Source organism: Vulpes lagopus, chromosome 2, assembly GCF_018345385.1.
Source record: "Vulpes lagopus strain Blue_001 chromosome 2, ASM1834538v1, whole genome shotgun sequence".
Lineage (NCBI taxonomy): Eukaryota > Metazoa > Chordata > Mammalia > Carnivora > Canidae > Vulpes > Vulpes lagopus.
The window spans coordinates 25,770,135-25,781,309 of record NC_054825.1 but is presented as its reverse complement, the minus strand read 5'-3'; the positions used below and the strand labels follow the sequence as shown (position 1 = coordinate 25,781,309).

The window sequence follows — 11,175 nt, the reverse complement described above, 5'->3', positions numbered from 1 at the left end:
GGGAGAAGCAGGCTCCATGCACCGGGAGCCCGATGTGGGATTCGATCCCGGGTCTCCAGGATCGCGCCCTGGGCCAAAGGCAGGCGCCAAACCGCTGCGCCACCCAGGGATCCCCGGAATCCTAGCTCTTTAAAATAGGTTTTGGTGGTCCGAAGGAAGCTCTGACCAGCAGTGGAGTTCTTCAACTTGTGTGCACTCCTTGATCTTTGGATCCACTGTCAGACATCTGGCTAAAAAGAAACTCTTATAAAGATAAGATCTTATGTGGCTAACACAATATAAAAAGTGTGGTAAATTAAAAGCAAAGTGCTCATAATGGTCTTTGCTCTAAAACAAAGTATGTAAATGTACTATTAGAAGTTAGGCTCTATAGTTTTAATAAGTCACTTTGAAATTATTTGGCTTTGAGCAAATTTAAGATGGTGTCAAACTGCACATCTCCATCTTGAATGAGAATAATAGCTGGGGTGACCACAAACATACTCTTTAAAATTTAAAATGGGGAGAGTATTTAAATGCTATCTGTAACCTGATTTTTTTTTTTTTTTTTTTTTTAAAGATTTGAGATACTATGTGCAAGCAGGGGAGGGGCAGAGAGAAAAAATCTCAAGCAGACTCCTTGCTAAGCGTGGAGCTCTACCTCAGGAGCCAGACCCTGAGATCAAGACATCAAGCTGCTCAACCGAGTCAGCAACCCAGGCACCCCCATAACCTGATTACTTTTAAAGTAGCATATATTCCTAAGAAATACCAGTTAGAATGTTTCTTGACATAACTTAATGTAAAGCCCATAATGAAAGTGATAAGGTAATATGGTCTTAGCTATGTTACTGAATTATGTTCCCTTCCTATAAAATCATTTTTGAAAGTCTTACTTCATAGTCCTGTGAACTTCCCATGATAAAGTTGTGAGACTTATTTAAGTACTATAAATTTAACCATTAGTCATGCCAAACTATATCTCCTTTAAGAGAATGTCAAGTTGATGTCACTAGCCAAACCTAAACCCACCTGAAGACCAACAGTTATTACAGGAAGGGGTCAAAGTCAGTATTAGAAATATTATACTTTATTGAATTCTAGAGCAGCTAAATCTACCATCTGTGTTCACCAGTAAGAATGGAAGGAATATAGGAAGGGTAAAGTACAAGTCTACACTATGTTGGAACTGCTGTCGCCACTCTGACTGCACCTGAGGCAGTCTAATACCCTTTAGTACACAGTAATGATCCATTCTTGTTCAAAACAACAAGAAGTGATTTCTCTTGGGATTCTGAAGTGAATTTATTCACACTGATTGTGCCCTCTGCTTTAGGAAGGTTCTGACTTCACCCTTTTCCCATCCTCTAAAAGCTTGACTTTGAACTATAGCAATCCACCCTAAAGGACAGAGAAGGCTGGGACTCTGGGAGCATGAGCCACACTAGCCCACACTAAGAAGTTCACTCAGTTATGCTCTAATGAAAGAAGGAGGTTCCTCCTTTTCCTTTTCACAGAGCTTGTTCCTTTGTCCTCTTTCAGCTTAAATTCTTTCTACAGATTCATCCCAGATGAGAAAAAGATTGTTTTTGGATAATAAGCATCTCTGCTATCAAAAAAAATATAAGAAGAGATGAAGACTTTTACCTCAAAACAGAATCACTGCAGTGCATTCCAGACCAGCCCTCAGCAAAGCAAACCCTTGTGCAAGGCCACTGCAGCCCCTAATTTGCCCACAGGCATAGAGGACCCTTGAAAGCTCATAAAAGGAACCCTGACCTGAACAGAAGACTACATTTGATAATGGGAACAATATATTTCTCCACTGATATATAATACTGTGTAATGCACGGAAAAATTCAGGATGGACTTTGGAGTAAGAGCACAATTTGTAACATAACATCATTTTTGGATCACCTCTTCCCATCACCCTTGCTCCACTCTGAGACTCTTCACCACCCCTGGTGTAGCCAATACATACTGAGAATGAAACAAGACAAGGAAACAGTGTCACAAGCCACGTTGGAGCCATCTGCATGCAGTTCAGCCCAGCTTTACCCTTACTTTCTTTCAATACAGACTCCATTACAATTTGAACCATCTGCAAAGAGTGCAAACAAAACTAAGAAGTATCTCTCTATGATTAAAATATTTTAAAGTCTTCAGAAACTTTCCAGATGTACCTTTGATGGAGCTCCCCACCCACCACTAGAACCCATCCTCTGCTCCTGTGAGTCCTGCCAGACTTGTTTAATGGATGCTCAGTTTTGGTTTTCCTCTTTATTCTTCTTCCTCTTCCTCTTCCTCATCATCATCTTCATCATGGCAGTGTGTAATTTCCTGGGGGGCCAGTGGGAAGAGGTTGGGGGGTTTAATCTCACTAATCGACCGGGTCAACTGGTGCCGCTTATAGTCGGTATCTTTGAAATCAACTGATGTGCGGTTCCGGGTGGCAAGAGGGGACTCCATCTCATTGATATCTACATGTGTGTGTTCCACCGTTGATTCATGAGGCATCTAAAACAAAGTCAGAGATTCAGAAAGCAAGTGGAGTAAAACAGTTTTCCAAATCCTAATCCCTTATCCCGCTTAAGGTGGCTGTGCAGAGACATGTCTATAATGGATCAGAGGCCCAGCCAATTTAGATACTGAAATAATGTCTTTCTAGAACTACCTAAAGCTATCTTTTTTTTCTCTCTTCTTCAAAACTGTCCAAATCATTCAGCTGCGAACTAGAAAAGATGAGGGAGAAAAATTCTTATTTCGCAGCAAAAGCCAGTCCTGAACTATAGGTCAGTATCAGAACATAGCACTAAAAGGGAGAAATACGGTTTTTATGCTTACAAAAAGGAAAGTCTTCGTTACTCAAACAACATTTAATATACATTTCAGGGTAAACCTATACCCTATAACATTTGATCTTGATCCTGCTTTCTCAAAGACCCCTTTCTGTGCAACCATGTAACCTGCTTGTGGGCTTTTGCACATTAGAAAGACCAAAACTCTCTTGTACCACCCTATAATAAACCTGGTTGCAGATCTCAGCCTTACAGAATATATCTTAATTGAAAATAGTAGCGTAAGACTGTATTAACTCACCAAGACATGAGCAGCTCTGAAGAGGTAGCTGAATGGATAATACAGCAGGTTGATGAAAGATGCTGCATAGAGATCAGCATACCGCATCACCTGACTGGCAAAGAGGGTCTGTCGGGAGCCACTGCGAAACAGGCTTCCCATCATCCCATAGCACATGTCCATGTCATGAGTTACTTTCTAAAACAGAAAAGATTGAATTCAAATAGTTACTGAGTGCTGACTATACACCAATTCCTATATAACAGAAGAAATAAAAAAATCACAACTTGATCTTCCAAGTTTTCTCCCAAATCCCATTTGGATACCTTAATACGTCTCTGAATGGAACTAATGTCTGGGCGTTCATTGCTGCTGCTGTCAAGATGCCTAGAAACAAAAGAAAACACCACTGAAAATCTCTAGAAAAGATGTCTCTTACACCCCTAGGTGATTCCCAAAGAGGTAGATGGTTTTTAGGGAAGAAACTTTTCTTTTGAGAATCCAGAAACTTACTTGTAGAGTTCAGCCAAGAAAATATCCAAGCTCTGAAGCTCTTCGAAAAGTGCTAAAGTTCAGAAAGGAAAGAAAAATGTTTTTTAAAAAGCATTCAGTTTAAAAAATAGAAAATAAAATAAAAAATAAAAAGCATTCAGTTTTTAACTGCTGCTGGAACTAATTAAAAGGTTGTAGACATGGTTGAAAAGTAAAGCTACAGGTAAGTGTACAAAACGACTTCCTTCTCCAGTGTTAGGAAAACCTACTCCTGGCCTGCTTGCGATCTAGCAGCAGATGAAAGCCATGGTTTCTTCCTTAACTGCTTTTCTTCCTACCTGAATGCCACTCATTACAACTCTCCCTTCCAAATGGATGCTGACTCTGAGCTTACAAATCAACTAGATTTATAGAATCTCCTTGGTGGAAGGTTGAAAATGGGGATGAAGAGCTGGCTAGAAAATACCACCAAGGACAAGCAACAGCTAGGATATGTTGCATGCTTTAAAAGTGTTCCATCTTTCTCGACCTGGCTTTCCCAAAAAGAATTTAGCCCTAATGGATCTGTTGTGTGTAACAAGTTTTATTTATTTTGGGGAGAACTGAAAACACAAATCAATTTCTCTGTTCTATGGGTCAGATGAGGTGCCATGACTGAGAAACGTTGTTTACTTATAACTTTTTTGTACATATATTACACCCCAGTTAAGTCTCAATGAAGTATGTTATTATCCTCATTTTCACATTTGAGGAAACAGGTGTCCCAGTAACTTCTAAGGGCCTGAAGATATTAAGTAGAAGAGCTGGGGTAAGTACCTGAAGCAGTACCTTTCCCCACACTGTGGGTAATGCTAGCAAGGACTGGCTGGAGAACTTATGTGTCAAACAACTTTATGTAACTAGACCTACATACGGCTCAATTCAGCATACAGTTCAGAGAATACAATTTGGCCTCATTCTCTACTTCTCAGAAGAGCAGGGGAAAAAAAATAGGACATATGACTACTCAGAGCCATCAATGCCCTCAAATCACAGATATAGGCTCATGGCAGAGAAACTGAAACTAGTAGGTATGGCTGGAAAATACGGGACTACAGAGGAAAGTGGAATTCAGTTTAGTTGCTACAGTAATATAACTTAGGATAGCAACATTCTGTGCTTAACCCTGAAGGAAGTCAAGAAGTCTGAACAAGATAACCTCTACTATTTTCTCAAAGTTTGGAGTTCTGTACCTTACCTAGCTAGAAGAAAGTTATCTAAATATCTTAGGACCACCTCTGTCCCCCGCTTTCTCCCCACATTCAAAATAATGAGTTCATTAAAGAGGACTGATTCATAGCTGACCCTTTAGGATAGAAATTAAGAGTAACGGTTCCCTACCACTCTTATCAGTCCAGACATGCAGCTCCTGTGCAAGTTCAGGAATCACCAAGAAAGTTCGCCACCCCTGCCGTTTCTTTGATTTTAAAATGTCTCCAAAAATGTGATCTCCAATATACAAAATATCTTTGCCCTTGGCTCCCAAGAGATCACAGACTGTATCTGATGAACCTGAAACAATGGAATAATAAAAATGTTTCCATGTTAAAAACAGCAAATACTGTGCTAATTTCATTCTTATGCAAGGACCAGACTAGAAAAAGGGCTCACCTTTCTTAAAGACCCACCACTAGTTTTTACTTCATCATTCCTTTTAGTGCCTCTAAGGCAAGGCCTTCAGTTCCACTGAGCTAACCAGTGCTCCTGATTACCAAATCCAAGAGCAGCAAAACTACATGTTTCAGTTTTAATGAATATAACCCTCCAAAAGTACCGCCCCCATTTCTCATCAGACTGCAACAAAATCTGCATCTGTGTCCATGAGGGCTCTATGAGGAACCCTTTGAGAACTGCCTCAAATACTTAAAAGGATGAGGAAAAACTGACCCTTTTAGTAAAACCAAAGATTCATTAGGCCAGGGCACCTGGATGGTTCAGTCAGTTAAGTTTCTGCCTTTGGCTCAGGTCATGATCCCAGGATCCTAGGATCAAGCCCCACATCAGGCACCCTGCTCAGCAGGGAGTCTGCTTCTCCCTGTACCCTTCTGCTCACACTCACTGGTGCACTCTCTCTCAAATAAAGATCTTAACAAAACAAAACAAAAAAAGGACTCATTAGGTCATACTAACAACTTTCCAAACCCATTCTCCCCGACTCCTATTGCATTAGTATGTGACGAAGCATTTACCTCCAGTGGACTATATCTTCAGAATACTTAAGGAGTATGGGTGGCACTATACCAGGAGGACACCAAAACTTTCCCAGAGAAGTCTGAACAAAGACAAACTAAAAGGGAAATCTGTGACTCACCTCCTGAGTAGACAATGCCATGCTGTAAGGGCCCTGTGTAGGTACCAATTTTCAGCTTGCCAGTTTTCTGTGAGAAGAGATGACAGACTTTGTAATATTATTGTTTGATCACAACTGCCACCCAAAATGTGATTTGGATAGGCAGCTGAATGAACAGCACTTTTGAATTATATTATTTTGGATTTATTTGGCTATCTCAATGAAAACGTTTAAAACTTAGATTAAATTCAAAAGAAATATATGGCTAATAAGTTAAAAATACCTCTTTCCTTAGGAAGAATAAGAGTAGGGAAAGGATAAATACAAAGGACATGGGCTAGCAGATAGATCATCCTCTTGACTTACAGTATCCACCTGACGCAGTACAGTGCCTTCTCCAAAAAAGAGTGGCTTCCGTGCATCCACCAAAATCAGGTCAAAGTAGGACTGCCATGGTCGATGGGAACTCCCAGGCTGATGAAGATGAGAAAGAGCAACAGCCAAAAACATCGTCCTAACGTTAAGGCACTAATATTTCATCTCACTCAGATGTAAGGCATATTAAGTATGCCCAGAGGATCCCACTATTTTGTGAAAAACATTGTGTCTTATTATAAGCCACATTCTTTTGGAAGAGCACAGGTAAAAATATAAATTAACACGTTGTAAATCATTTTATCTACTAATTATTTCACGGCAATGCATCATATAAAGGAATGTGTGCTCATACTCTGAAATGGGCTAAAAAAAGCTAAAAAGGGGCCAAGGAGAATGCAAATCAATACTCCAGACACAGATTAAGAGGCAGATCAGCATGAGAACTGAAGTATTATACAAACTAACATGGAACTATTACTAGCAAATTTTACTAGTTATGTTCTCAGAATAATGGCTCTGGGTACACATTATTAGCCCTTGGCTCATATTGCAAGCTCACCACAGCACTATCACAGAGGTTATGCCCATTGACATTATCTCCATTCTGAAATGGAACCATGATATTAAATTTTTAAGGTCAAGCTGAAGAGCAATACATACTGTGCTTCTGGGCGATTATGTACGGATATTTACTCAAGCCTAGTACAAAAATCCCACAAGTATGGGACTAAGTTGCAACGAGTAGTCCTTAAATCTGAGTGTAGTCCCACTGCAGGACTAAAAAATTCTCTGCTAAATATCAAAGCTAACTGTTCTCTTGGCCCAGAACTCAGCAATAACTAAGAGCAGTATCTAGACGGTGTCAAGAATATATATATTTTGTTTCTTTTAATCAGATATATTCCTCAATCTGAAAATTCCAGTCTTTACCATACAAACTTAACAATTCTGCATAATATTATTCTGATCCCATCCCACTAAACACACAAATATCTCTCCCTTTTATTTCTGTCTACTAAGTTTTCAAAACCCTAGCAATGTTAAACTATACTAGCTCCTGCAATGAGTTCTGACAATTCCCTTACTCTCAATATTTCAGGATGACTAAATGCATTCATTATTACTAAAGCAATGGTCTACTAACTTATATATAGTACCTTGGGGCCATGTGGGAAATCAAACAGGTAAGTCATAATTTTCTGGAAAAAAAAAATCCAACATAAGGTCCATATACTACTTTTGCAAAAGATACATAGCACCTACAAAGAAAACAACTCAAACTCAAGCTTTTCATAAGACACGTCTTTTTCAATATGATTCATCACATTGTTTCTTCTAAGTTTATGAAATCATGACAGCTGAAGCCAGAAATTAATGCTTCATAAAACAAAAGCTGACATTCTCAGTAGGACATAGGCTTCTTCTGGGACACATTATTAGCCCAGAAGCATATTTTTGTGCTTCATCCATATACCCTTATTCTCCTGGAGGACTGGAACATACATTTGGAATGTTTATCTGAGGTAAGGGCATCAAGAAAACTAATGACTCACATGGGAATAATACACCTTGGCCTCCTAACTATTGTTCCTAGATTACCAAGCCAACGAACCATTAGACTTGTTGGCTTTGTAAGACTGCTTACTCCAGATCACCACGTTTCTAAATTAAGATTTTACATAAAGAGAACTGGGGAGCACTGAGCTGCTTGCTAGTACTAAAAACTTGCAACTGTCTTATCAAAAGTAAGATGAGGCCAAGGAGTTAAATTGGCTTTTCTAGACGCTTTAATCATGGCAAAAACATTTTTTTGAAGCTATAAGGCAGTAAATTTTGATGGCTAAGAGTCAAAACATCTTTGCACCATCTACTGCTATCTAGCTCCCAACAACAGGGAGGGCATTTACAGATGTACAATAAATAAATGTGTGACTTTCAAGTTTGTATAAACGATGCACCAAAGAGACAGAGAAGCCATTAATCAGCACAAATGTTTTAAATAACCTCCAAATTAAAACCTTCAAGTAGCCAATTATAATCAGGGAAAATAGTCAAAAGGAATACTGAGAAAAATTTGAGAACCACTCTGATGTAGTCCTTATGCTAAAGATATTTTTTCACTCTTCTCAAAATGAAATGGCAAAAAACTACCCTCATTTAACAAACTACTGTCCTCATTATCTTCATAGTGCTTTAGGCCAAAATATTCTTCTCTATAGACATTATATGAATATTAAGCACTTACATCTGTATATTTATAGTCACTGTTGGTGGCAAGAAACACTTTCCCTACTTCTTTCATTCGGCTCAAAAGCAAAGGCAGTTTTCCCTGCAAAGTAATAGGATGATGAGTCAAACACTAAAACACAAACATATACTCATTTACACTTGGAGTTTTTTTTCTACTGGATTAAGAATAGAGGATGCCCTTGAAGGGCTGGTCAGTTTCAGAATTTTACATTTAAGTGACCACATTGTCACTATGCATGAATGAAGTATTAATATATGTAGTATGCATGGTGTATATAATGTTTAGGCTTATATATGATACACACAGGTGATATTATTATTATATATGCTTATTTAAAACACCTCTGGGCACCTGTTTGGGTCAGTCAGAAGAGGATTCGACATTTGATCTCAGGGTTCTAAGTCTGAGTCCCACACCGGGTATAGAGATTACACATATGCATACACAGACAAAAACAACTTAAAAATAAATAATGTTTTTTAAACAAAAACATCTCTACCTTCCTCATGTCTGCCTCAGGAAAGAGCCTAAATTACCTTGTAATCTCTTAAAGTATATGAATGAGGTATGGAAAAGGTCAGGAAAAGCTGACTTTAAATATTTGTTAGAGAACACATGAACAAGCGCGTACTTGAGCAGGCGGAGGAAAGGGAAAGAGACAAGCAGACTCTTTTCTTTTCTTTTTTTTTTTTTAAACAGGCTCCCTATGGGAAGCCTGATGCAGGACTTGATCCCAGTAACCTGGGATCACGACCTGAGCCAAAGGCAGACGTTCAACTGCTAAGCCACCCAGGGTGCTAAGCAGACTCCTTTGTGTGCTCGATCCCATGAATCTGAGACCATGACCTGAGCCAAAATCAAAAGTTGGCAGCTTAACCAACTAAGCCATCCAGGTGCCCCAAGAGGAGCTGATTTTAACCATCATGAGCAAAATACTCTACATGGGGAGTGTAAGATATGGCTTCACCAAGTATACTTTTGTTTTATAAAACACCTTGCAGGAGTGCCTGAGTGGCTCAGTCGGTTAAGCATCTGCCTTAGGCTCAGGTCACGTGGGATCATCAGGCTCTCTGTTCAGTGGGGAGTATGCTTCTCCCTCTGCCTGAAGCTCTCTTTGCTGTGCTCTCTCTGACAACTAAAGAAATAAAATCTTAAATAATAATAATAAAATACACCCTGCAGAATGGAATGCCATGTGCAAGATGCAACCTAGAAATGCCCAGCACTTGCAGACCCATGAGGAAATTCTAACTCCTGACGTGATCAGAAAGAAAAGCTTTTCCTTCTCTCTTAGTAAACAGGTTCCTTCACTTAAGTTATCCTAGACCTCTCCTAAACCCCTCAGTGTTCTCTTGTGATAGAAGAGTGGAAGTGAGAGTGGGGGGGAAGCAGGAGGTACAAAAACTATACCAAAGTAAGAAATTTGTACCAAAGTATATTGAAAAAATACTGCATTCTATTACTCTTACTCTGTGAGAAAAGGAAGAAGTATCTCATCTTGGAGCTATGTGTGTCTCCTTTATATTTTATTTTATTTTTTATTTTTTTAAAAGATTTTATTTTATTTATTCATGAGAGAGAGAGAGAGAAAGAGAGAGAGAGGGAGAAGCAGGTTCCATGAAGGAGCCCGACATGGGACTCGATCCCGGGTCTCCAGGATCACGTTGGGGGCCGAAGGCAGGCGCTAAACCACTGAGCCACTCAAGAATCCCTCATTCATTCATTCATTCATTCATTCATTCATGATAGTCACACAGAGAGAGAGAGAGAGAGAGAGAGGCAGAGACACAGGCAGAGGGAGAAGCAGGCTCCATGCACTGAGAGCCTGACCGGGATTCGATCCCGGGTCTCCAGGATCGCACCCCGGGCCAAACCGCTGTGCCACCCAGGGATCCCCCCTCCTTTCTATTTTTTTTTTTTCAAAAAAAAATTTTTTTTAAAGAATGCTAGCATTTTTTAAAAATTTTTATTTATTTATGATAGTCACAGAGAGAGACAGAGAGAGGCAGAGACACAGGCAGAGGGAGAAGCAGGCTCCATGCACCGGGAGCCCGATGTGGGATTCGATCCTGGGTCTCCAGGATCGCGCCCTGGGCCAAAGGCAGGCGCCAAACCGCTGTGCCACACAGGGATCCCCCCTCCTTTCTATTTTAAAATAATTCCAGACATGGGTGCCTGAGTGGCTCAGTCAGTTAAACGACAGCCTCTTGGTTTCTGCTTAGGTGGATATCTCAGAGTCCTGAGACTGAGTCCCACATTGGGCTCCGCACTCATTACAGTGTTGGCTGGCAATTTTCTTTCCTTCTCCCTCCTCTCTATTCCTCCCCCTAGCTCATGGACATGCTTGCTCTCAATTAATTCTTTTTTAAATTTATTCATGAGAGACACACAGAGAGAAAGAGGCAGAGACACAGGCAGAGGGAGAAGCAGGCTCCATGCAGGGAGCCCAACGTGGGACTTGATCCCGGGTCACCTGGGCCAAAGGCAGCGCTAAAGCGCTGAGCCACTCGGGCTGCCCAAATTAATTAATTCTTTAAAAATAATTCCAGACTTACAGACAAATTGGGAAAATAGTACAGAGGGCTCCCATACATTCTTCATCTAGCTTCCCTTGATATTAACATCTTACATAACCACAGAAAAATGATCAAATCCAAGAAATTAACAT

At 40.0% G+C, this 11,175-nt stretch overlaps 1 protein-coding gene across 2 annotated transcripts in view; it reads right to left on the bottom strand.

Moving 5' to 3' along the window:
* Positions 1 to 1,053: 1,053 nt before the first annotated feature.
* Positions 1,054 to 11,175, bottom strand: part of NT5C2 (5'-nucleotidase, cytosolic II) — an 88,127-nt gene continuing 78,005 nt past the window's right edge. For both annotated transcript variants that reach the window (XM_041742486.1, XM_041742487.1), the window contains 9 exons: positions 8,502 to 8,585; positions 7,414 to 7,455; positions 6,245 to 6,352; positions 5,900 to 5,966; positions 4,930 to 5,100; positions 3,571 to 3,622; positions 3,384 to 3,444; positions 3,079 to 3,255; positions 1,054 to 2,496 (listed from right to left, as the gene is read on the bottom strand). In XM_041742486.1, coding sequence (XP_041598420.1) covers positions 2,260 to 2,496; positions 3,079 to 3,255; positions 3,384 to 3,444; positions 3,571 to 3,622; positions 4,930 to 5,100; positions 5,900 to 5,966; positions 6,245 to 6,352; positions 7,414 to 7,455; positions 8,502 to 8,585 — 999 coding nt within the window. In that variant the 3' untranslated portion in view covers positions 1,054 to 2,259. The remainder of the gene's footprint in view (positions 2,497 to 3,078; positions 3,256 to 3,383; positions 3,445 to 3,570; positions 3,623 to 4,929; positions 5,101 to 5,899; positions 5,967 to 6,244; positions 6,353 to 7,413; positions 7,456 to 8,501; positions 8,586 to 11,175) is intronic.